Source organism: Dipodomys ordii, unplaced genomic scaffold (genome assembly GCF_000151885.1).
Source record: "Dipodomys ordii isolate 6190 unplaced genomic scaffold, Dord_2.0 Scaffold206, whole genome shotgun sequence".
NCBI lineage: Eukaryota > Metazoa > Chordata > Mammalia > Rodentia > Heteromyidae > Dipodomys > Dipodomys ordii.
This window is the reverse complement of record NW_012267422.1, coordinates 1,404,187-1,429,367: the sequence shown is the minus strand read 5'-3', so window position 1 is coordinate 1,429,367 and position 25,181 is coordinate 1,404,187. Positions and strand designations below refer to the sequence as shown.

General features: G+C 38.1%; 1 protein-coding gene across 1 annotated transcript in view; it reads right to left on the bottom strand.

The window, feature by feature from the left end:
* The window catches only part of Dcdc2 (doublecortin domain containing 2), a 143,265-nt gene that overhangs the window by 106,025 nt on the left and 12,059 nt on the right, over positions 1-25,181 (bottom strand). The window contains exon 5 of the mRNA XM_013035191.1: positions 2,362-2,478. Coding sequence (XP_012890645.1) covers positions 2,362-2,478 — 117 coding nt within the window. The remainder of the gene's footprint in view (positions 1-2,361; positions 2,479-25,181) is intronic.

Here is a 25,181-nt window from a genome sequence, read left to right as displayed (position 1 = left end):
TCCTTGACTATAAATCACACACTGGTATCTTTTTTATTTTTACTTATTTATCTATTCCTTGACTATAAATCACACACTGGTATCTTTTTTATTTTTACTTATTTTTTGGGGGGGGGATCCGGTCATGGGGCCTGAACTCTGGGCCTGGGCATTGTCCCTCAGCTCTTCAGCTCAAGGCTAGCACTCTACCACTTGAGCCACAGTACCACTTCCGGCTTTTTTCTTTTTGCTTATGGGGTGCTGAGGAATCGAACCCAGGGCCTCATGCAAGCAAGGCAAGTGCTCTACCACTGAGCCACCTTCCCAGCCCCACTGGTATCTTTTTTAGTTGTGTTTATGCATGGATAGTCACAAGAGGGGAAAAACAAAATGCTTCATGTGAACCTGTTAAGTCTACGGAAATACTTTAAGTCAAGTTAACAAATTCTTCATAGCACTTAGTAGAATAATCCCACAGACAGGCCAACCTTCTAGTTAGTACCTGCATGGACTTATTTATGAAAAATAAACTCAGTGAAACTTAATTTGGGTTTTTAGGTATATGTTTGAAATGACAAGATTAATAAATGGAGTAACAGGTCAAAGGTCTGCAAATGTTCATTCCAGAACTGATTTGTCAAAGCTTTTTACATAAATTATTTCACTACTCCACACCTCCATTTCTTGATCTATAACAGTAGGAATATTCCTATTCACCTAGCCCAAAGTAATGTGCCCCAAGCCAATTAATGAAATGGCAATATCACTCCCTGGGGCTGTTAAACCCAAAGCTTTAGAGAATCAATGCACCTGTCTCCAACCTCAGCACTTACCACATCTTGAAGTTCTGGACCAAGAAAACCAAACTGATTTTTGAGGATTTGAGGAAATGATGCTCTTGAATAGATACTATCACAAAACCCACTGTCTACTTCCCTCTTGTAAAAACAGATCATAACACTTGAATGCTCAATTTTCTATGATTTTTTCTAGCTCTGAGGAATTTGAACTCAGGGCCTTATGCTTACTAAGCTAGCAATTGCAACCTGAGCCATATCTTCAGCATGGCTTTTTGTTGGTCATTTTAGAGATGGATTCTCTGAGACTTTCTATCCCTAGCTGTGTGAAACTCCAAACCCCAGAATCTCAACCTCCTGAGTAGCTAGGATCTGGTTTCAAGAACTTATCTTAATGTCATATTTATATGATTGTACATAATATAGTCTTGGGCATTTAAAGAAATACATATACTGAAAATATAGGCCAACATACATGAAGAGTTTTCAACCCTTGGGTTATATATTTAAGAAAAAAATGGATTCTGAAAAAATCTTTGAGTTTACTTTGTCACAACTTTACAAATATAATTTATAGCATCAAAGAGATGGTGCTTAATTGAGATGAGAGTCTCAGGGACTTTCCTGCCTGAGGTGGCTTCAAACTATGATCCTCAGATCTCAGCCTCCTGGGTAGTTAGAGTTATAGGTGTGAGCCACCAGTGCACAATTTTCATCTAAGCTTCATTTTAGATAAATGAAAAAGACCAGAAGTTTTTTCAAGGTATCAGATTGGAAAATAATTTATTGAGAAATCAATATACCAGACACATTCAAACTATAGACTCTTCTAAATAGAGTTTTTAAAATAATATTGCAAGGCTAGAAAATGGAGCTCTTTAGCACACTAGGGCTCCATTCCCCCACACCACATAAGAATAAATAAATAAATAAAACAAAGTCATTATCAGTCTTCAAAATTACTATTTTTACTATTTTTCTAATGAAAGGAATACTGACTGAGACACCTGGTATACAGTAGTTGTACAATCTACTGAACTGACCATGTCCTATTATTGATGGTAAGGGCCATTGCTGCCTCTATCAGAGAATATTTCCCAAACCTCACAGATTAAAGTCATTTAGTTGTGGATCTACTCCAAATACATAGCTTGAAAGAGACACTTGACAAGAAGTAAAGACAATGACCCATCTTTTCAAAATAATAGTTGATTCAGAGAAAGAAAGAAAGAAAAAAAGAAGGGAGGGAGGGAGGGAGAGGAGGAAGGAAAGAAAGAAAGAGAAAGAAAGAAAGAAAGAAAGAAAGAAAGAAAGAAAGAAAGAAAGAAAGAAAGAAAGAAAGGAAGGAAGGAAGGAAGGAAGGAAGGAAGAAAGGAAGGAAGGAAGGATTTCATATCTGCTTAGGAAATCGACCGAGGACTGTTGCTTCCATCCTAACAAGAAAAACTGAAGTTAAAAATAAAATCATTAAACAGCTTGAGACATAAAGAGTTCTAGTTGCACTGAATTCCAGAGAGGGATGGATCCTTTTTAAGGGAGTAGAAATCCACAGCCACTTCTGTGCACAGAAGGCAAAAGAACAAACCTTCTTGAGATGGTCAGCCCGCGGGTGAGTCGGCATGACAGAGAAGACAGCAAGTCCACACCGCCAACAGATTCCTCACACAGGACCTTCTTCAGGTGCACAGAAGTGTAATAAAAGCTAAGAACAGAGAAAGAAATTCCTTGGTGTGAAAAGCAAGAGGTGGAGCTTGATCAGAGAGAGAATCTCCAGGGGCTTATAAGGCTGACAGTTGGACTGTCTAGAGAGATCTCTAAATCTCACCAGTATTAACTCCCAATGAGAGAGAGAGAGAGAAAGAGAGAGAGAGTGCCCTAAATTGACCCTTGAAATGCTTGAAAGCATGGATATACTGAAGTGAATTAAAGCTGCAACCCCACCTGTATACCCAGCTAAAGTCTGGGTTATACTGTGAAACAGCTCTTTCTCTAACCAGCAGAGGAAATGGGTATGATTTTTTTTCCTGAGGGGGAATATTACCTACTTTAAATTCTACATGTCCTACAAACAGGATAACCAGTATCCAACAGAACTATGAAGAATGGAAACTAAGGGGAAGGTGGGACTTGTTGTCAAGAGATAAAATGAAATCAAACTCAGAGATGATCAAGTGAAATTGCCAAATGGAGATTTTATTATAGCTATTATAAGTATCTTAACACTCTGGGAAATGTTAAAGAAATTAAACAAAATACATGAAAAATTGAGGATTTTAGCCCAAGGTCTCAGAGTTGCATATTCAAAGTCATATTGGAGTACATGCTCTCTCACCTCTGAAATTCTCTATCCTGTTACTGAATCTTTTATGTAATATTTTTCATAAATATGTTCCTCTTAAGGCATCAATATTTATTTTATTTTCCTAGTAAACAGCCACGTCTATAACCCAAAGGTCCAATTATGGTGTTTTAAATATAAAATACTTCAATTAAACAATTAGGGATGATATTCAAGCATATAAAATGCTCAGAACTGAATGACCTTGATTTCACAATATCTTTATAAATTCATTACTTTCAAATAAGTTTATAATTATAACTACTAAATTTATCATTATTTTCATTTATATTCATACTTGTTCCTCAAAGTAATCTTTTTTCTTTAATTTTTTTTTTGGGGTCCGGTCGTGAGGCCTGAACTCTGGACCTAGGCGCTGACCCTCAGCTCTTCAGCTCAAGGTTAGCATTCTACCGCTTGAGTCACAGCGCCACTTCCGGCTTTTTTCTGTTTATGTGGTGCTGAGGAATCGAACCCAGGGCCTCATGCATGCAAGGCAAGCACTCTACCACTGAGCCACCTTCCCAGCCCCCTCAAAGTAATCTTATGAAGTTACATTATTCTAATGAGCATCCTTACTTCCCAAAGTCACATAGCAAGCAAAGGAATAGTTACATAAATCTACTTTTTGTTTTTTATTTTTGTATTTGTTCTGTGCTAATCCTGGGCCTTGAACTCAGGGCCGAGGCTCTGTCCCTAAGTTTTTGTACTCAAGGCTAGCATTCTACCACTTTGAGCCATAGTTCTACCATTTTGAGTATTTCTGGCTCCATTTCTGGCTTTTTGTTAGTTAATTAGAGATAAAAGTCTCAAGAACTTTGCTGCCCAGGCTAGCTTTGATCTTCCATCCTCAGATCTCAGCCTCCTGATCCACTAGTGTTCAACTATCTACTTTTTACTTGATGTTTTGTTTTCTTTTTTGTTTGGGTTTTTTTATTTTAAATTTCATTTTATTGTAAAGTTGCTATACTGAGGGATTATAGTTACATGAGTAAGGTAATGAATACATTGCTTGTCAAACATTGTTACCCACTCCTTTGTTTTTCTCCCACTATCCCTTCCCTCTCCCACTCCTCCCTGCTCCAAGTTGTAAAGTTCATTTCTAACATAGTGTCTTATGAGTACCATTGTTGCACTGGGTCATCCTTTTGTCCTTGTTTCAGCATTTTGTTATTCCCCTTCTCTTCCCCAAATCAGACAAATGTATATACAAAACGTAGGATTAAGTGAAGTAAGCCAGACCCAAAGAAACATAGGCCCCATGGTTTCCCTCATTTGTAATAATGAGTATATGTCTAGGATAGTCCTAGTAGAGGATCGTATAAGCTTAATAGCTATATACATATGACCACATAGAGTGATGCTAATTGAAATGGACTCCAGTACATGGACACCACAGGTCTTTTTGTTGGTGGTTGACGTTGTTGTCCTCAATGTACCGCATCAAGTTCCTTTCTTTTTACTTTATTTTATTTAGCTTTTGCCATTGTTCTATCCCTGGCAATCACTGTCTTTGATGCTGGTACCCTACTTTTTGTTTTTAATCAGTCTTAACTTCCTTCCTCCACCATGTACCAGCATGCTTAGCATAGATCTACTTTCATTTCCCAATCCAGGGATTTTCCTACTTCCTGCTAATAAAACTGGCCATTGGCACAAATAATAGATACATATTTGTACTCATTTAAATAAGATCTTTGTTGAGTTATATGCAAGTGAATAGATAAAATATCCATCTATTTTGGTAGAAGTAGACCACTTTTATTCAAATCTACTCAAATTTCTCTTCCTTGGGCTACTACCTGTTAAATGTTATATGGCCTTATGGGCATCATTTACATACAACACCAATGGAATAACACTTGAAAAATTGAAGCCCCCAAAACTTCCAAAAAGTCTAAATTACAAGTATGTTGGCAAAATCAGGCTAGCTACTGAAATATTTTGTAGGGAATATTTTCCTCAGTATTGTCATGCCAAGAGGATTTTTAAAAATTCCAACCACTCTAACTTCAGGATGAACTTAGTTATATATCTCTAATTATAATGAGCAAGCTGTTTAGAACAGTCCCAGAAGGGTCCAATTAGTTTCTTAGAGCTGATGAAACTGCTCATCTCTACCTGAGGCCCGTACAGGTTCCTGTGTTGTTGTACCCAGTCCAATTGCTAACTCCCAGTAGAAGGGTCAGAGTTCATATGTCTTATCCAGTGTTATTTTGCTGCCATATAATGAATGCTGTAAAAGTCTACAGATTTGCCTTCAACTACTAGCTAAATGCATGCCTCCTTCATTGAAGACAAAACTATTCAAAACAAACTAACAAATACTATGGCTACTCAAAATCTAGAAAGTTAAAGATTTTTATTTGATTTAGAAATTTCCCAAAAGAGATGGTTGCCAGTGGCTCATGCCTATAATCCTAGCTGTTCAGGAGGCTGAGATCTGAGAATCAAGACAGCTCCAGCAAACAAATCCAAGAGACTCTTACCTTCAATCAATTAGCAAAATGCTAGAATTCAAGGCATGGCTCAAGTGGTAGAGCACCAACACTAAGAGCTCAAGTTCCAGAGCTTAAGTCCCATTATCCACAACAAAGAAAAAAATTACCCAAAAGATAAGGTACCCATTATAGGTAATAATTTCCTTAGGAAAGTCTTAACTAGGCTGGGATATAGCTCAGTGTCAAAATGCTTGCCTAACAAGTACTAAAAACACCAGAAAATTCTTAACTGTATGTGTATGCTAATAAACATTCATATTGCTGGAGTTTTTTTTCCCAGCAAATTTTGATCCTTAAATCAATTTTCCAACATGTTAAGCTACTGACATTATGGTTTAATTTCTCTTTATTCTATTCTGATATATCTTGAAAAAGAAAACCATCCTAAGTATTGTAAATATATAATCTTAAGCCTCAAATTTATTAACTACATTCTAAAAATAATTATTTGTCATGTTCACTTTATCTTAAAGGAAAAACCAAACATGACTTGAATGCTTGTTAAGGCATTCATGAGTAAGTCTCTATGGGTTTCCCTAATGCTGGGCTGAAGAAAATTATACAACCCCCACAAAGTTAAAAAATAACTGATTAACCCGAGAGAACTCTCAGAAGTTACGGGAACTGCTACTAACCAAGCATTGGGGGAAGGGAGGAAAATATTTTTAGACTGTTGGGTTTTCTTTTGTCTTCCTTCTTAACTTGCTACACCATACTTACTAATCCACCATTGTCATTTTCTGTTTTGTTCTGTTTTCCCAAATGGGGTTTTGGTTAGAAAGCCAATCTGGGCAGTGGAATGAAAAATTTCCATTAAGAATATAGAGAGTGCTTAACAACGCAAGATGAAAGGAACCACCACCTGCAACTGCAGAAGCAGCCCCTGTAGACCAGTCTCCACCTGCCTATACTTTAGCCTGAGGATTGCTACGGACAAATGTGCCCATGTACATGAGCTACACTCAGCCTTGCATTAACCCAGGAGCACACGCATGGGAAAGGAAGCTACCAGTTTTTAGTCAATGTTAGGTTTGGGGTGTTGGGTTGTTGTTATTGTTGTTTTACCCACAATCCTTTAGCTCCATACTAAGGATTTGGCAAAGAAGAGAGCAGATCAGCATCCTGTTGTCCCTGGGTTCCCCAAGTGACAGTTGAGGGGAATAAAACATCATACACATAACTCATGAGTCCAGGACTGGGCATTAACTTCACTTTTCACTGTGTTCTCTAAGGTGAGTCACTTCACCAAGCTGCATGGTTCTGGGTACCAGTTGTCAGATGTTAGTACTATATTTTGATCATCTTTAAATTCTCTTCAAGTTCTCACATTCCCAAAAATATTGAAGTGTAACCAAAATGCAAGTTATCTTGAACAAAACTAAAAGCTTTTAAAACTGAGTTATTAAAATATGACTTAGCAGAAAGGCACAAAGGAAGGACACAGTTCACCAAGTTTTACTGTTATTCTCTTGGTTTACTCGAGAGATGCATGTCTGGTGATGGTGATGGTTGCAACAATGACACTTTTTAGAAAAGTATATTTCAAAGACTACAAAGATTCATTAATGCCAAATGTTTTCAGATAAAATTACTGAATTAAAAAATATGACTTTGCTAATCTTGAGTACCAAATAATTACCAAGGCAGAGGAAATCTCTATTACTTGAAATAAAACATCATTATGTACCCACAAATGAGATCTTATTTAGGCATCCTCTACTGCCTGTTAAAATATATATATATATATATATATATATATATACACATACATATATGTATATATATGTGTGTTTTATATATAGTATATATATATATTATATAGTATATTTATATATATAGCTGAGATAAGGAAGAAGACAGAGAGACAAAAGGAGTAAATGTTAACTAGGTCAACTAAGTATTTATGGATCATTTTATGGGTCTATAACCATGCATTTCAAGAGAAAATATGATAGTTAATAAATTTGAATTTATAAGCATTAGCATTTTTAAAGAGGCCTGAAGACCAGGAAAACTCTGTAAACTGGGTTACAAAAATACATACCATCACAAATAAACAGATATGATGCATCTAACTGCAATGAGATCCTTTGTGCATTACATAGTTTATGTTCAACATAGAGGGTTCATATCATTAAGTGCAATAAATTAAACTGAATAAAAGTGCTAAAAATTACTTTTGCATAACAAAAAACAGCAGACTAAACAAAGTCGAACAACTGACAAGCCAGAAGAAAACACTTGCGCCATAAACTACACTCAAGGCCCTGATACTATAACATATAAAGAAACCTTAGACATAGAGAGACAATAGACCAAAAGCCTCACAGAAAAGTTAGGAATAAACACATGAACAAACAATTCATTAAAAAAAAAAAACCTTGAACGTATGAAAAAGGATCAAACAGAAATTAGAGAAATTCAAATTAGAACTATATCAACTCAGGAAGCTGAAATCTGAGGATCACGGTTGGAAGCCAGCCAAGATAAAGTCCTCCTGAAACTCTTATTTTAACCACTCAAAAACCAGAAGTGGAACTAGTCTTGAGCAAAAAGAGCTAGGAACAAGCACCCAGGCCCTGAGTTCAAGCCCCATGACCAACAACAACAACAATTTAAAAATCTGTACCAAGATGCCATTTTTCACCTAAAAGATGGTAAGAAGAAAAAAAACGAATAGTGTCAATATATTTTGCTTTAGGCGATAAAGACCAGCACTCCAGTGCAGTATTGACTACAAACTAGCCTGGAGCTTCCCGGAAGAACCTGACAATATCTAACAACATTCCACAGTCTCTTATCTTTCTGCATTTTGAACTCCACAGTGAATCTACACCTCCAACAATACAAAAACACTCCCTATGTTTGTTTGTAAATGATACATTAGAAACAAATAAAGAATGGTACATACATACATGGCAAAGAAGGCTGAGAAAGATCTTTTTCTTTTTTTTTTTGTCAGTCATGGGGCTTGAACTCTGGGTCTGGGTGCTGTCCCTCAGCTCTTCTGCTCAAGGCAAGCACTCTACCAGTTGAGCCATAGCACCACTTCTAGAGAAAGATCTTTACCCCTAACCAATAGAGATTCCCAGGACAGGTTGTTAGGTGAAAAACAGGCAAAAGTGTTCAAGAATATCTATAAATGTACTACTCTCCACATAAAGGAGAATATTTTAAAATACATATATGTATCTGCTCATATGTATAAGAAGATAGAAGAAGAAGGATTAATCAAGAAACTGAAGTCCTACTAAGACTGGAGCCAAGTAAGAAGTTATTAAACAACCAGAGTTTATTTTGAGCTGAGCTCATCCTCTGTGCCCATAAAACAGACCAGACAAGGCCAAAAATGAAGTTACTCCCACTAACTGCTATGTAATAAAACTAAAATTCCACAGAGCAAAGTTTTTCTAAACACAAGAGAATCCAGTTTAACTTTATTTGCATAATAAGGAACGGTTCTCCATTGTAACCCTTAAAAACAATAACCTAGAGCCAGGCACTGATGGCTCATGCCTGTAATCCTAGTTACTCAGGAGCCTGAGATCTGAGGATCGTGGTTCAAAGCCAGCCCAGACAGGAAAGTCCATGACACTCTTATCTCCAATAAACCACTCAGCAAACCGGAAGTGGCACAGTGGCTCACGTGGTAGAGTACTAGTCTTGAGCTGAAGAGCTGAGGGACAGTGCTCAGCCCAGAGTTCAAGCCACACAAACACAAAATAAATGTAAAAAAATAATAATAACCTAAATCCAGTGCCAGAGGCTCATGCCCATAATCCTAGCTACTTAAGAAGCTGAGATCTGAGGATCAAGGTTCAAAGACAGCCCAGACAAGAAAGTCCAGGAGACTCTTCACTCCAATGAATCACCAAAAAGCCAGTAGAGCTGTGGCTGAAGTGGTAGAGTGCTAGTTGTGAGTATAAAAGCTCAGGGACAATGCCCAGGCCCTGAGTTCAAGCTCCAGGATCAGCACACACACACACACACACACACACACACACACACACACACTAATAATAATAATAATAATAATAGCTTGAAGTCACCTAATATTAATCAGAATTATTCCTCTATTATTCTGTTCCCTTAATGCCAGTTTACCAAATCCACTGTCCTGCTATTGGCCAATGAGAGGTCTATCTCATTCTATTTTGTAGAATGGAAGCAGCCCAATTCATGGCTCACAAATAAAAGCAATTCAATCTAGCATTAAATGTGTTGTAATTTTGTCCTTTGACAAAGCAATGCACAGATAGCAACTGAGTACTAGCAATGGAGACAAGTGATTACCTTTTTGTACAATTTAGGACTTTTAGATTCGTGGCAAATAATTAAAAATCAACCAAGATAGAAGAGAAAGGCAAATCAGAACATACGTAGTACAAAAACTGAACATAAATATTTTGGCCATAACGATCAGAAAATAAAGCTGACAGACCATGGGGAGAAAATGTTCAGGTCACACAAACGATTATTCCAAAATGTGCCCTGAAGCCAATAAAACAAAACCACCTACTTTAAGACACTATGTAGCACTTGTTCACAAAACTTTCAACTAGGATCTTAAGACTCTCTGATATGCTCCAATCAGAGCTTACCAGCTCCCTCAAACATCAAAACTGCCAATAATTTCTCTGTACTGATAACCTAAACTGAAAGATGTTCTACCTTCAAAATTATCAAGGTTGTGAAGGACTGAGGAATAGGCACAGGTTGATGGAAACCAAAGAGAGTAGGAAGTAAATGAAATTCTAGAGCCTAGCCCCCCCCCAAAAAAAGGGCATTCATGGGAAAATTGGCAAAATTCTGATTAAGGTCTATAGATTAGAAATTTGTATCAATTTTAATTTCATAGTTTTTAATAATTGCACAATGAGCCAGGCATTGTAGGTTATGTCTAATATCTAGCTACCTGGAAGAAATAGAAAATATAACAATTTGAAGCCAACCCAGGCAAAAAGTTCAAAGACCCCCACCTCAACCAATAAAAGCTGGGTACAGTGGTACATGTCTGTCATTCTAGCTATTCAGGAAGAGCAAATGGAAAGATTCAAACCCAGGTGTAAATGCCAAACTCTATCTAAAAAATACCTTAAGCAAAAAGGGCTGGGTGTTTAACAACTTCTTAGTAAGTGTAAGGCCCTGAGTTCAAACCCCAGCACTACCGAAAATAAAACAAAATAACTGCACCATGGTTGTAGACTATGTTAACAGAGGATGGTAAATGATACCATTGAACATACCTTTTTCTAAAATCATTTCAAAATAAAAAGATAACTGAATGTAATATTCAATACTCTTAAATATAAATGCCTACTATATAAAAGAGTTTTCTCCTCCAGTCTTCTCCAAATTATCCAGCATAACACTGAATTTACCACAAGATAAATCTAAACGAAACCGCTAAACTTCTGTCCTGTGATTACATTTGAGCTCTGGCTTAGTTTCAAAGAAACTTGACCTTCTTTTGCTTTGTTAGTCCAAGAGACAAGTTAAAGAGGGGAGGGAGGAGAAAGAAAACAAAACAAAAACTCAACTAAATTTACACTAAATAAACTATTTGCCCTGCAGTACTAAAGGAGAAAGTGTGAACCTCTACTAAAGATCAGTCACGGCTTTTGTTACCAAAAGTCCAAGGCAGGGGGTCCTCTTTCACATACCAAACCTATTAGCTCAGAACAATAAGAAACAATGGCATGTTGTTAGCCAGTGAACCTAGTTTAATTAGGAAAATATTTGCATTCCCTAAGGATAGAACTAGGTCAAAAAAACAAACAAACAAACAAAAAAACCTTTCACCTCTACATCAAAACTGCACGTCTAGGAGGTTAAGGAACTCGATGCAGGCAAAGAAAAATGCTCAAGGTTCAGTGAGGGGTTTTTTTCTCTCTCTCAAAGTAAGAAACCCTTGAAAAGTAATTGTCCAAGACTATCTGTGGATGGCACCTACCTAATTGAAACGCCTTCACCTAAGAACAAAAAAATATAGTTAAATTGTTTTAAATAAAACATGCAAAAAATAAAATTTATATTTGGTCCATTTAGACCTATGAGTTGTATGTCTTGATTGTTAATATTTGTTACGATAGAGGGAAGGAATGGAAGGATGAAGAGGGGAGGAGGGGGGAAGGGGAAGTCTGTTTCCAGAGAGCAGAATTTTCTTCCAGCTCTAGAATCTGAGGTAACAGAAAGAAAGTGTATGTTATGTATGTATGGTATGTATGTTACTCAGTTCTGCTGCAGACCTTAAATGAAGAAGAGAAGGAATATGGATGACCAAAGCCCTTGTCATTTTACCAGCTTATTTACCAATCCCTTCTGTGTGCTCCGAGCCCTATTAAAATGAGTCTTCATTTTTAGAACATACCAACAACTGACAAAATATTTAACAAGTTCTTACAATTTACAGTTTAAAAGGCCTGGCTAATAATCTATCTTACATATAAAAGATATATACAGATTTATGTGTGTCACTGCATCTAGCTAGGAGGAGAAAGAAGCTATCATTTGTATCCATTAAAACTGGAACACATAAGGAGTTTCATGTCCCCCAAGACATTTCATTCAACTCCTACCATACTGTAGTCTGGCTATGGTGTTTACTATTTACTGTCTCCCAAACACACGGCTCACTCTGACGTCCCAGGTCTGTGTTTTTTCATATTCTCATTCCTTCAGCATAGCTAGTCCCTAGCACACTACTGGCAACAATGGCAAAACATCGTTGGAGACCTAGGTACTGCCATAACCCTGCCAGGGTTCCTGGACTACCAGAGCTTGCAATGAACTAGACAGTATGTGTTTGATCCTTGAAGTAGAACCAAATTAAATGGAAACTTCAGTTAGGCCAGGTATTGTTCTCCAATCTACCTCCTAGCAAAGGGAACTCAGGCTGAACAGCAACCAGGACTTTTGACTGTCATAATTGAGATCATTCTATGTTATGTAAGAATTTTGCTTTAATGCCTAGTGAGTCTCTTAATCCAACTTCCTTGAAACTAATTACATCCAATATCTTCAAGTTCTTTACCAACTAGTAGTATGTGTTCACATAGACAATGGTTTTCACTGCAGCAATTACTTTTAGTCACTATCTTAACATTATAAACTCATGAAGACATGGGGGCCACCCATCTATAATCCCAGCACCCAGGAGACTAAGCAGGAAGATAAGTTCAAGGCCAGCCAGGGGGTACAAAAGGAGGCCCTATCTCAAAATACTACTTGACAAAAATTAATAGTCTTTAAACAAAATAACTTTATAGAATCCTCATAAATATGCTTGTATTTCTGTTGTATTGGTTAGTCCCTATTGGACTAATTGGACTAACCAATGTTTTATGCCCAGCATTTGTTAGTCTCTAACAGATAATAGATAGCAAGTGCAATGGAATGAGATCTAGGGCTGGGCATAGTGGCACAAGCCCATAATTGTAGCTAGTTAGGAGGTAGAGATCTGAAAGATTAGGGTTGGAAGCCAGCCTAGATATAAGCACTGGCTGAACCTGGTGGTGTATATTTTCCACTCCAGCTATGTGAAGAAGCAGGATCACTGTCAGACCAGCTCAGACATAGAGCAAGACACTATGTTCAAAAGAAACAGTTCAAAAAAGGACTGGGGGGTGGGCGGTCCAAGTAGTAGAGCATCACCTAGCAAACAAAAGCCCCAACTGGGAGCTAGATTAATATTCTTTCTTCTATGTAGGAAACTATAGGCTCTGAGTGAGGTTTTAATTTCTTGAAAATTAGCAAGAATCATTTGTATGTCAGAAGACTGTCTGATACATATTTTCTCTAGCACTAAAGGGATAATACTTTCTCCATATACCCAGAAACTTGGCAAACTCTCTTGCTCAGTTCACAGCGTGATTCTAAGTCCCCTGACACTGGCACAAAGTTGCTAACAGCTGAGGCTTTCCAAGTGGATTCCCGTGTGTAGATTTACCTTTCCAGTTATGAGATCTCCAGGTGATAAAGGGTTTAGATTCCTGTAAAGAACATTCTTCCACTTTGGGTATCTGAACAGGAAACTCTTTCAGAACTGGACTTAACATCACAACTTGTATCTGACTATCTTTGGGCAGTGAGGGATGAATGTTCTAAGAGCTGTGAATCATTGCGTTGGGGGCATGATACAGCGAAGCTCATTTCTGATAAGGACGAGATCTAAATCCAGCCCCATGGCCGATCATGTCCCTGTGACATACCGACCAAAATCATAAGTAACATGGTCATGAAATGGTCTGCTTTTCTATTCTTACTCATGACCTTTTTAACCCACCCGCAATGTCTACTGAACTATTGGCTTTTCTGCATGTGGTCTTTCTCACAACTATCCTTTCTCTGGTCCCCAGATACCATGCTACATTTGTTGTATTTATCTAAGTGCACTTAACATTGACCTTGGGTTCTGTGGTGCACATGCAACATTTTACTACTACTATTTCTACGTATATCTGTCCTTATTTTGCTGGACAAGACCTTAGAAAGCAAGGACCATATAGTTCTCATTTTTTTGTCCCAATCGTATGATTTACCGTCATAAATAATCCATAAATAATAGATAATAGTAGCTCACCAATATTTCTTGGTAATTACAGATACTATTTTTTTATCTAGTTTCCAACAAGGAAATTATACTTGAGGTCCTAGAATCAGACCTATTTGGTCCTGAAATTCACACCCTTGCCTCTATGCCATGTCTTCTGTCAATAAGCAATGCTGTAATGAATTATTCAAGTAAAAATACATAGGCACTGACCACTGATGCAAGCTCATAAAGTAAGGTTTGGAGAGAGAATTGGGGTTCAATAAAATTAGTCTCCCAAGCTGGGCACCGGTGGCTCAGGACTATAATCCTAGCTACTCAGGAGGCTAAGATCTGAGCATCACGGTTCAAAGCCATCCTGGGCAAGAAAGTCCGTGAAACTCTTATCTCCAATAAACCACCAGAAGACCGGAAGTGGCGCTGTAGCCTTGAGCGCTGGCCTTGAGCTGAAGAGCTAAGGGACAGCACTCAGGTCCAGAGTTCAAGCCCCACGACTGACAAAAAAAAAAAAGATTAGTCTCCCAAAGTTAATATAGACATGCAGTAAACAGAGATTTACATAAAACACCAAGTAACACAACTGAAGAAAAATGGGGGTCTTTATTCCCTTTGCATAGAAGATAGCTTTGTTTGTTTTCCTAAACATAATAACCATATGAAGAAAACAAGTTCAGTTAAAGCCTTTTTTTCAACTTAGATTTATTAAAAAGTGCTACAAAAAGCAGCACTGAATTTCTGCTTCTACCCCTTGTTTTTACCCTGAAGTCCAAAAGGAAGAAAGGAAATAAAGAGCTAGAGACACAGTATATACAGAAAATAGCACAGTTCAGACAGACAAGGACAACATCTTAGCATGAGCCAGCCAGTTTCCAAACACAGTGGAGAACTGAAGGAGGATTTTTCTTCCATTACCTCAAAACTGTGACCAACACATCTCTTTCCAGGAGCAATCCTAAATTTCACAGCAAGAGGCCTCTTTTAATTCCATAATTCTTTAATTCTCTTGTAATTTCATTCTATTCTACACAAATGATCAAGGGTTCCATGAGCTGACACAAATTCAGTCCCATAAAAGATATCCTTCCAGCACTAGATTCTTTCTAGTAACACTTATTCCTATAAAACCAAAATGAAGACAGGAATGAATGGCAGGGTGGTTAGGGGAGTCGTGGGGGTGTGCTTGTTCTCATTTCTATGTAAGTGTAGTGCTTACAAAATGTAAATAACACTGGGGGTAAAAACACATTGATGAAAGCCTCTTTTACTTTCTTAGATACAGGGAAACAAGTAAATTAACAAAATAGCAGCCACGTTTTCCTTCAAAAGAAGAAGAAAGATAATTCCTCCCTCATAAGTTCTAGTCAACTAAGAACTTTGGTGAACTCATGACCAGGGACCATGGAATTATTTTATTATTCAGTCCACTAAATTTGTTTCAGAACTGTGGTAACCCCATTAGCAATAACCGTAACTAGAAGCCAGCTTTGTTTGTGAGGTCTGTCTATAGCTTGTTTCTGGCTGATCTCTCCTGGTATTACTTTCCTTACCAGCACTCAGAAGAGTAGCTGTTTGGCTGGCTTGTTGCAATTAGGTTTCCAGGTTACCAAGTACCAAACAGCCACAGGCAGAACTTCTAGACATCCTGTTCCAAAGACTGAAACCTGCCTTCTGCATCAAAAGATAAAATTGCAATCTTCACACCCATGGGGAGTATAATCATAAATCAAAGGAAAGAGTCACATTGTGCAAACAGTGTTGGTTGGGCAACGTTGTACTCACAAGTCATTCTTGTCTAGCCTCAGAAAGGAAAAAAATGTGCCTCCAAAACTATCAGAAAATTGGGCCTTTCCAACAGACCACCACAGAGAACAATTAAGAATTTTTATCTTGCGTGTATCAACAGCTATAAATCAGAGCAAAACAAGTTACCGGTGGGAAAAACCAGCAAAATATTTGAACCAGTGGTTTAGAAAAGAAGACACTCTATTTTTTTGTATGTTACTACTAGGAGTTGAACTCAGGGCCTTTGTCTCTTTGCTCAAGGCTGGCATTATATCACTTGAGCCACATCTCCAGTTCCATGAGAGGATATTCTAATAAGCAATTACTGAGGCTCCTTTCACCACTCACTTAAACAATCAGTTAAATAGGATGATGATAATAATAATAATAAAAATAAACACCATGCAGGCAATAATTCAAGCATGGCATAATGTGAAGCAAAGGAACCCTTGTGCCCTGGTACAGGTAACTCGCCCAGTAGCCTTGGAGAACAGTGTGACATTGCTTAATAAAAATGAAGACCTAGAAGTGGCGCTGTGGCTCAAGAGGTAGAGCACTAGCCTTGAGCTGAAGAGCTGAGAGACAGCACCCAGGCCCAGAGTTTAAGCCCCACAACCAACCAAAAAGAAAAAAAATTTTTTTTAAAGTGAAGGCCTGGAAACCCTGTCCATCAACAATTTAATTCTTAGGCATACACAACAAACTGAAAGTACATAGGTACCAAAGTATGTGCACAAAAGACTCATATCATATTGCTTGTAATTGCCAAAAAATAGAAGCAAAGCATAGCCCACCATTTAATCTAACAAATATGAACATTCACAAGTAAATAACTGAATAGAAGTGAATTCAAATAAGATACACTTTAAATGATTTAGATATTTCAAAATACAGCTGAAAAATTTCAATTACTTATATTTGTATATTTAGTTATTGTATGCTTTTATACTTCAGCAATGTGATAGTTACTTTGTGAATTAACTCACTAGTTAATATTAACTTATATGTGTTGATATATATACACATAAATTTGCAAATATTTATTCATGCTACTTATCAACATATTCATCAAATATATTGATATATTTAGCTATAATAAAGGTTAATTTGTAATGTGATTATTTAATAAGCTTTGTGCTTCATTTAATATTATATTACATTTTCACTTTTTTCAAAATGATGTCCTTCTCTTCTATGTTAAATCTTTTATATTTAGGAAATTTGGTATCTTCATCTGTCCTCTGTATTTCCTATCTTCTTGTTTGACTCATTTGTCTTTATACTTTAGTTCCTCTTCTATACTTGATTGACTTATTAAACACTTAAAAATCTTCACTTTTTTCACTTCATTTCTTCCCAATATATTTTTAACTCTTATTTTTAAGGTTCAAATATGGGTTGTACAACCACATTTGTTATTCATACCTTATTTTAAGCATTCTAGCTTACTAGTTGATCGTGTGTGTGTGTGTGTGTGTGTGTGTGTGTGTGTCGTGCATAAAAAAAAATCAATCAGTAAGAAAAAAAATCAACCAATAAGAACTTCATATGGAATCACAACTTTTGCACTGTATCAGGGGCCAGTCCCTTTTTTCTCTAGATCTTTCCAAGTGTTCGTGTTACTGAAGGCAAGGATACAGAGCAAGACAGGGACTGCCTGTCTTTCAAGAGCTTAGAATGTAGACGGATGCTGACACCAGAGATAGAGACAGCTTAAAAGAACAGTTAAGCCACAATGGCTCTTGTGAGCTACCCGTGCTGTGTGTGAGCAGTGGCTTATACATAGAATGGCTGGCTGAGCGGAGGGAGAACTGTGGGCATCTTCTTTCCACAGGAGTTCTTTTTTTTTGGGGGGGGGGTTCGGTCGTGGGGCCCGAACTCTGGGCCTGGGCGCTGTCCCTCAGCTCTTCAGCTCAAGGCTAGCATGCTACCACTTGAGCCACAGTGCCACTTGTGGCTTTTTTCTTTTTGCTTATGTGGTGCTGAGGAATCGAACCCAGGGCCTCATGCATGCAAAGCAAGCGCTCTACCACTGAGGCACCTTCCCAGCCCCTCCACAGGAGTTCTTTTGTGCCTGCAACTTAGATAGGGAGAGTTTTACAAAATGGGGGACCGTCCTGGTGGTAGCTATTTGAGTAAAAGAAGGAAGGTATCTAAAGGAGGGGAGACTGGGGTAAGATTGTAGATGCCAATGTATGTCTTAAATCAGGCTAGAAGGAGCAGAGAATGAACACCCAGGTTTTTGCCTTCTTTTAAATTCAATATGTCTTTCTCCCCAGATATTGTATTTTAACAATGCCTCAGTTGTTTTTCATCTTTGAAAGCCGGGGGGGGGGGGTTCAGTAGTGAGGTTTGAACTGAGGGCTTCACAATTTGCTCTAGCAAAGGTACTCTACCACTTGAGCCAGTCCCCCACTCTACTTTTTAGATAGGCTCTCGCTTTTGCTTGGGGATACCGTCAGACAACAGACCTCCTACCTATGCTTCCTGAGTAACTGGAATGATAGACATGGACATGAGGTAGGAGTCTGCTAACTTTTTTTTCCCCCTCAAACTGTGATCCTCCTGTCTCCATCTCCCAAGTCGCTGGGATTACAGATGTGAGTGACTATACATAGACCTTCATTGTAATGCATTTTAATGGTAGAAAACTGCAACTTTCCAAAACTACCACTTCACCAGGACTTTTCTGCCAGCACTAACAGTTCAACATAGCAGAAAAGACATCAGTGGTTGAGATTTGTAACATCTACTGTCAAGGGTCGGGGGCAGAAGTCTAAAAGCTGAGTGTCTCTGTTGTTCAGTACACTCCTTAATCCTGGCTCCTGTGACATAATGTAGTCTGAGTTGTGGACACCTGCACCCCTCTGAAACTGCTCATTCTCTGAGCTTAATTCTCCAGTTTTATCAAAAGTTGTGAAATAGAGTCAGGATCTTTTCAAAACCACCTTTTCTGCTCTAATAAGCTTTAGACTTTTGACTTTTTTTGCCTATTACAATAATCCTGGGTAATACACATGTGTATTTTTCTCTCAAGCTTTAGATCAGCCTTTGAGAAATAACATAAACCCTCCTCAATATTGAAAGAACAACTCCAAGATCTAATCACACCTAACAAGTCAGTTCTGTGCTATTTTTATTTGGTGAGCTATTTTCTTTTGCTTGTATTTATATAATAATGATCTCAACCTTGTCAATCATCTACTCTGTATTGATTGATGGGAGTAATAATAAATATCACCCAGCACCTGGAGAAAGTTTTGTAGCTGATTAGATACTTTATAGGTACATTTTTTCCCTTTCAGTCAGTCACATTCTGCTAAAAAATAGCCAATACAATGTCAGTGGTCCTTGTTTTATTTCAGGTAGGAGCTATTCTGATCTTCATTAATACCAACGCAGCATGGCAGAATACCTGAAGATCTATATGAATACTATCATGCATAGTGCTAGGAACTGAACACACATTGTATGTTTCTAACATTGCATGTTTCTAACCTTTGTAATAAGCATTTAGAGAGTATTCTTACTTTCACATGAAGGAATTAAGGCCCCCTAAATATTAAGCACACTTATACTTTCAGACCTAGAGGAGAAAATTCAGTTTGGCTGTGGCACACAATGCTCTTGCCTCCAGTTTCTTTGTTTACCTGGTAACTTGGTAGGTGTTACTCAAAAACATCTACTCAGAATAGCTGCAGAAAACAAATGGTCCTTTGACAGTAGCCTCGTGAAAATAGAAGAAACGCGTTCAATGGTTCTTGGTTTCATGTCTGCTGTGTCTCTCATGTCTCCACGCTCTGTGGTAAATTTCCATGTCAAAGTACTTTCCGTTTCCTGTGGGAGCCTTTTTTATAAACTGACCTGCCAAAGCCATTTCAAGTACTGTATTGGAAACATTCAACATAAATATCTTGCTCTATAGGGAATATTAGTAAAAGCCAGAATGAATGCCAATTAAGAATACAACTAAAATAACTCTAGGCAAGATTTTGAGAACTAATCATGGTTGTTAAATAAGGATGTTAAAGTGATGATAAAAAGAAAATTGGACCCCTTCTCTCTATTTACTTTCTATGTTTTTCTTTATCATCTTTATTTTACCCTCCCTACCACCAAGGTATGATAAATTCATAAACTTTCTTTCCTCTCAATAACTCTCCAAGAGCAAAAAGATTAAGTAATCGCCTCCAATGATATTCCACTAATTCAACTAAAAATGCTTCCCTCTGCACTAACACACAATATATGAACTAGAAATCCTAAACTGTTAGTTCTCCAGGACTGTCTCACTCATCAAGTCAGTAGTTCCTAAGATTCTTATTCATCAATTTTCTATTTCATAAGGCTTCAATTGGATAGTTGTAAAATGCTTCTCAGAACACTATGCAACACAAGGAAAACACACCTCCTCTCTCTCTCTCCCTCTCTATCCCTCTCTCTTCTGTCTTCTCTGTCTTTCTCTCTCCCACTCTCTCTCTCTTTCAAAGTGAGCTCCAGTTTCCAATGTCTTGCAACCTTTGGGTTGAACTCAGTGGCACATAGCTGTCACCTAGGAATGATCAGAAGCCTGAAATAGGCAGATTGTAGTCCAGGCACACACGCAGTGCAGGAAGTAAGTAATAAACTAAAAAACAGTGTAAAAAAACAGCATAAAAAAGGGCTAAAGTCATGGCTAAAGTAGTGGAATGTTTTCTAAAAAGCATGAGGCTCTGAGTTCAAACTCAAGAACAAACAAAACACAAACATGTCCTATTTAGCCAGTGGCCCAGGCCAGAAATCATCCGAATAAACTCCTTTCATTGTCCTTAATTACGATCCAACTGCAAGCTATCTCTCAAATCTCATTCTTCCATTATCTCCACAGCCACGGTGAACATTCTCCATCAAGTGCTCTCCAGCCTTCATTTTGTTTATTCCTTGCTGATAGCCCTTCAATAGCTTCCAATGGTTTTAGGAAAAATCAAAACGATGGTTTTAAAATGCTTTAAACTGGTTCCTTCTTCCCCCGAGCCTTGTCTCGCATACCTCTCCACCCCCACCAGGTCTCATGCCTCAGCCCCAGAGAACACACCGTAGTTCTCAAACATGCTCTACGCTCCTCTCCTCAGCCTGGGTCAGTCTTCCTCCCCTGTTTGCCTGGATACCATCTCTTCATTCCATTTAGGTGTCAACATAAATGTCACTTCTTCAAAGAAGCTTTTCAAGATGCTTTGGGCTCTAGTCGTTGCTGCCCATGGAAGGTCACAGGGATGGAGAACTAGGAGAGTTCCACCACAACTTTCTAAGTCTATGTAGTCAGAGTCATTGCATAGAGTCTGGGATATACAAGCTAAACAAACATTGTTATTGATTAAAGTGTAAACATCTTGCTGGGTATCAGTGGCTCACCCCTGTAATCCTAGCTACTCAGGAAGCTGAAGTCTGAGGATCTGGTTCAAAGCCACCCCAGCCATCCCAGCCTCTTATCTCCAACTAACCAGCAAAAAGCCAGAAGTGGAGGTGTGGCTCAAGTGGTGAAGCACCAGCCTTCAGCAAGAAAGCCAAGCCAGAGCATAAGGCCCTGCATTCAGGCCCAAGTACTGGTATGAAAAATAGACAGATATAGATAGATAAATAAGTAGATAGATAGATAGATAGATAGATAGATAGATAGATAGATAGATAGATAGATAGATAGATAGATAGATGGATGGATGGATGGATGGATAGATAGATAGATAGAAAGAATGTAAACATCTAGCCATGATTAATTTTCTATAAATGAATACACTTATAACAAGTATTGGGCAGATCCTCTTGACACCAAATTTGAAAAATAGAATTCCACTAACTTGAGGCCATAAAGTAGTAATTCCTAAACAGGTGGAGAATTATAATTTGATTATGGTTATACATTAAACTAGTAGATTGGGGAAATAAGAAGGGGTGGAAATAGAGTGTAGAATAAATAAATGAGTCACTAAGTAAAAATGCTGAAAATTCTCCACATTGTCTGTACTGCATTATTTACATGCCAATGTTTAGGTTGACCTATAAGAGGTGAGTCAGGCAAAGTTAATCAATGATATTAATAGAATAATTAAGATAGAAATCACACTGAGAATGGCAATCTGATTAGAAATACAGAGTAGGGGAAAAACCATTTAATTCCATTTTCATACACTATTTGACTAAGTTAAGTGTCCATCAATTGAGCAACCATAAGACACACGTTCAACATTTGCCAAAAAACATATTTTGGACGCTTTCTTTCCATAATAAAATAGACATATTGTCCCCCAACTGACAATGGTTCAACTTAATGATTATTTGCAACTATACAATGTAGGAAAGCTAGACACATGCAGTCAAAACTGTACTTCAGATTTTAATTTTGATCTTTTCCCAGGCTAGCAGTATGTGGCACTGAACACTCTGTGTTGTATGCAAGTGGTAGTAAGCTTCAGTTGTCAATAACCATATGATCACAGGCAAATAACTGATAGTCTACAGTAGACTGTGCAGCTAAACTATGATGCTCCATAGCTTAGGTATATCAAATGCATTTCCATCTTAATGATGGATTTCTCAGGTGGTAAATCAAGGAGCTATGAGTGAAAGAATATACATACATATATTTGTAATTGACATTTCAAATCATTTTATTTCAACTTTTTTTTGGTAGGGGGGTCGGTCGTAGGGTTTGAACTCTGGGTCTGGGCGCTGTCCCTGAGCTCTTCAGCTCAAGGTGAGCACTCTACCACTTGAACCACAGTGCCACTTCCAGTTTTTTGGTGGTTAATTGGAGATAAGAGTCTCACATACATCCTGCATAGGATGGCTTTGAACCATGATCCTCTGATCTCAGTCTCCTGAGCAGCTAGGATTACAGGCATGAGCCACCAGTGGTTTTAACAAATCACCTGTAACAGTTCCCCATACTAGCTAATAAAAATGTGCATGGATGTTATTTGCTCCCTTCTAGGAAAATAGGCTGTTAATTAGGATTTTTAAGAGTTACAATGCAATCTTCACATTTTTGCTTGGGCTATGCATGGTGGTACATGCCTGTAATTCCAGCACTCATTGGGTTGAGGCAGGAGGATCTCAAGTTCAAGGTCAACCCAAGTTATATAGTCAGTATGAGACCAAAGTGGGCTGCATATTAAGATAATTTATCTGAGAGAGGATGGGGAAATTGAGAGAAAGTAAAGGAAGGGGTGACATTGTCCAAAAAAAAAAAGAAATGTACCCATTACCTGACTTATAAAATGGTAACCCTTCTGCACAACACCTTCATAATAATGATAAAATTAATTTTCAAAAAAGAATATTAATAAAGGCAACTTGGATAATATCAGGCTATTTATTCTACAACATCTTATAATTAACAATTCTGTTACATAAAAAGTTGTAGAATTTGAGGCAGCAAAGATGTGCATAGAGGTTCAGAAATCTGAAACTCAACAAATACTTGCTAGTAGAGAGGATGGGAAGAAACATAACGTGGCATCGACTGCCATTAGAAATTTCCTAGAGAGAAAGGTTCCAGGTTAAACATTAGGCATTGCAAATATACCAAGTCAATTTAGTTGTCTCTCTCCCACATTCCCTTAGCACTTAAAAGTTTTGCCCCCTGGCTAGCAGGTGGACTGAAAATCAACCTTATTTCAACAAACCAAACATCCAAACTATGTAATCATGGGATAACGTCTGAGCTTGATCTGGCTGGCTGCTTCCAAAGGCGTCTTTCACAATGATGTATGGGAATTTTCGCTGTTGACCAAGCCAGACACCAAGGCACACCACCTGCATACTTCATGATGAAATCAACTAACTGCAAATAAATAGCCCTGCCTTTTAAAAACTCCATCATTGAACTCTGTTGAAGTATACTACAACTTGGCTTCTTTTTTGTATGGAGGTAGCCTACTTTGGAAATACGGTCTTTCATTTGCTTTTCCAGTACAGTGACAGATAAAAGCTGAATCGAATACAAACCTACACTTGAAGAGATGGCTGGCTATTTAGAAAACAATTTGGGACCAAGGACCTAGTACTATCAGATGCCTGCTATCCAAACCCAAAGCCTTAGCCCCATACGCACAGTATTTTTAGATTCTCCAGGAAAAGCCCACACACTCATTGCTGCTTTGTGCTGGATTGTGTGTGTGTGTGCGTGTGCACATGTGTGTGTGTGTGCACGTGCACATGCCAATACTGAGGCTTGAACTCAGGACTTCACTCTTTTTGGCTTTTTCACTCAAGGCTGGCACTCTACCACTTACGCCACACCTCCACTTCTGGCTTTTTTGGCAGCTAATTGAAGATAAGAGTTTGCAACTTTCCTGCCTGGGCTAGTTTTGAACTGTGATCCTCAGATCTCTGCCTTCTGAGTAGCTAGGATTACAGGCATGGACCATCAGCACCTGGCTTACTCTTTATCTTTGAAGCAATGTTCTCCACCATCCAAATGTTTCTCCCAAAATAAGACAGTTGAGAGAGAGAGAGAGAGAGAGAGAGAGAATTTCTTCTAAATTAAAGAGAAATAAAATTCAAACTATGTGACAAGTTTTTATGTCTAAATAAAAATAGAATGGATTATCACTGATTTTTGATGTTTGTCTTATTCCTTTGCATTTCAATTCCTGTCTTCCTTTAATACATCACCCTGGGATTTTTCTTTCTCTGGACATGCTAATTGTATAGAGAAAAAAAATCTAAATACCTCTATGAGTGGCTGCTATGTGTATCTGGGCAAAGCTGCTACAGATCAAAACCACACTCCAAACAGGAATATTCCCCAAACCCTTTCATCCTTATGGTTCTGCTCCAAAATTTGGTGGGGGTTTTTGGTTTCTTGTTGACTTAAAGTATCAACAAGTCCCAGCACCCCTTGCTTATTTAAACAGAAGGCATTCCCAAAATGAGAAATCCCCGTTTCCCCCCCCCACACACACACACACACTCACACAGAGGTCCTATCTGGGTCAGTGCCTGTCACTCCCTCGCTCTGCCTCCTCTGTGGGATGTGATCTGGCTGACCAGGGATCCTCCCCAGATTCTACAGGAAGACCTTGATAACAATCTAACCCACAGAGCCTTTGATTAGGTTTAATATTTAAAGTGCTCCACCTTCCCTGTCACAGCATGTGACTAAATATGCATCTCAGAAGACTATTCATGCTTAAAAGTAGATTTGATTCCAGTATTTGATTCCCATGTCCTGCATCTTGTATATACATTTTTCT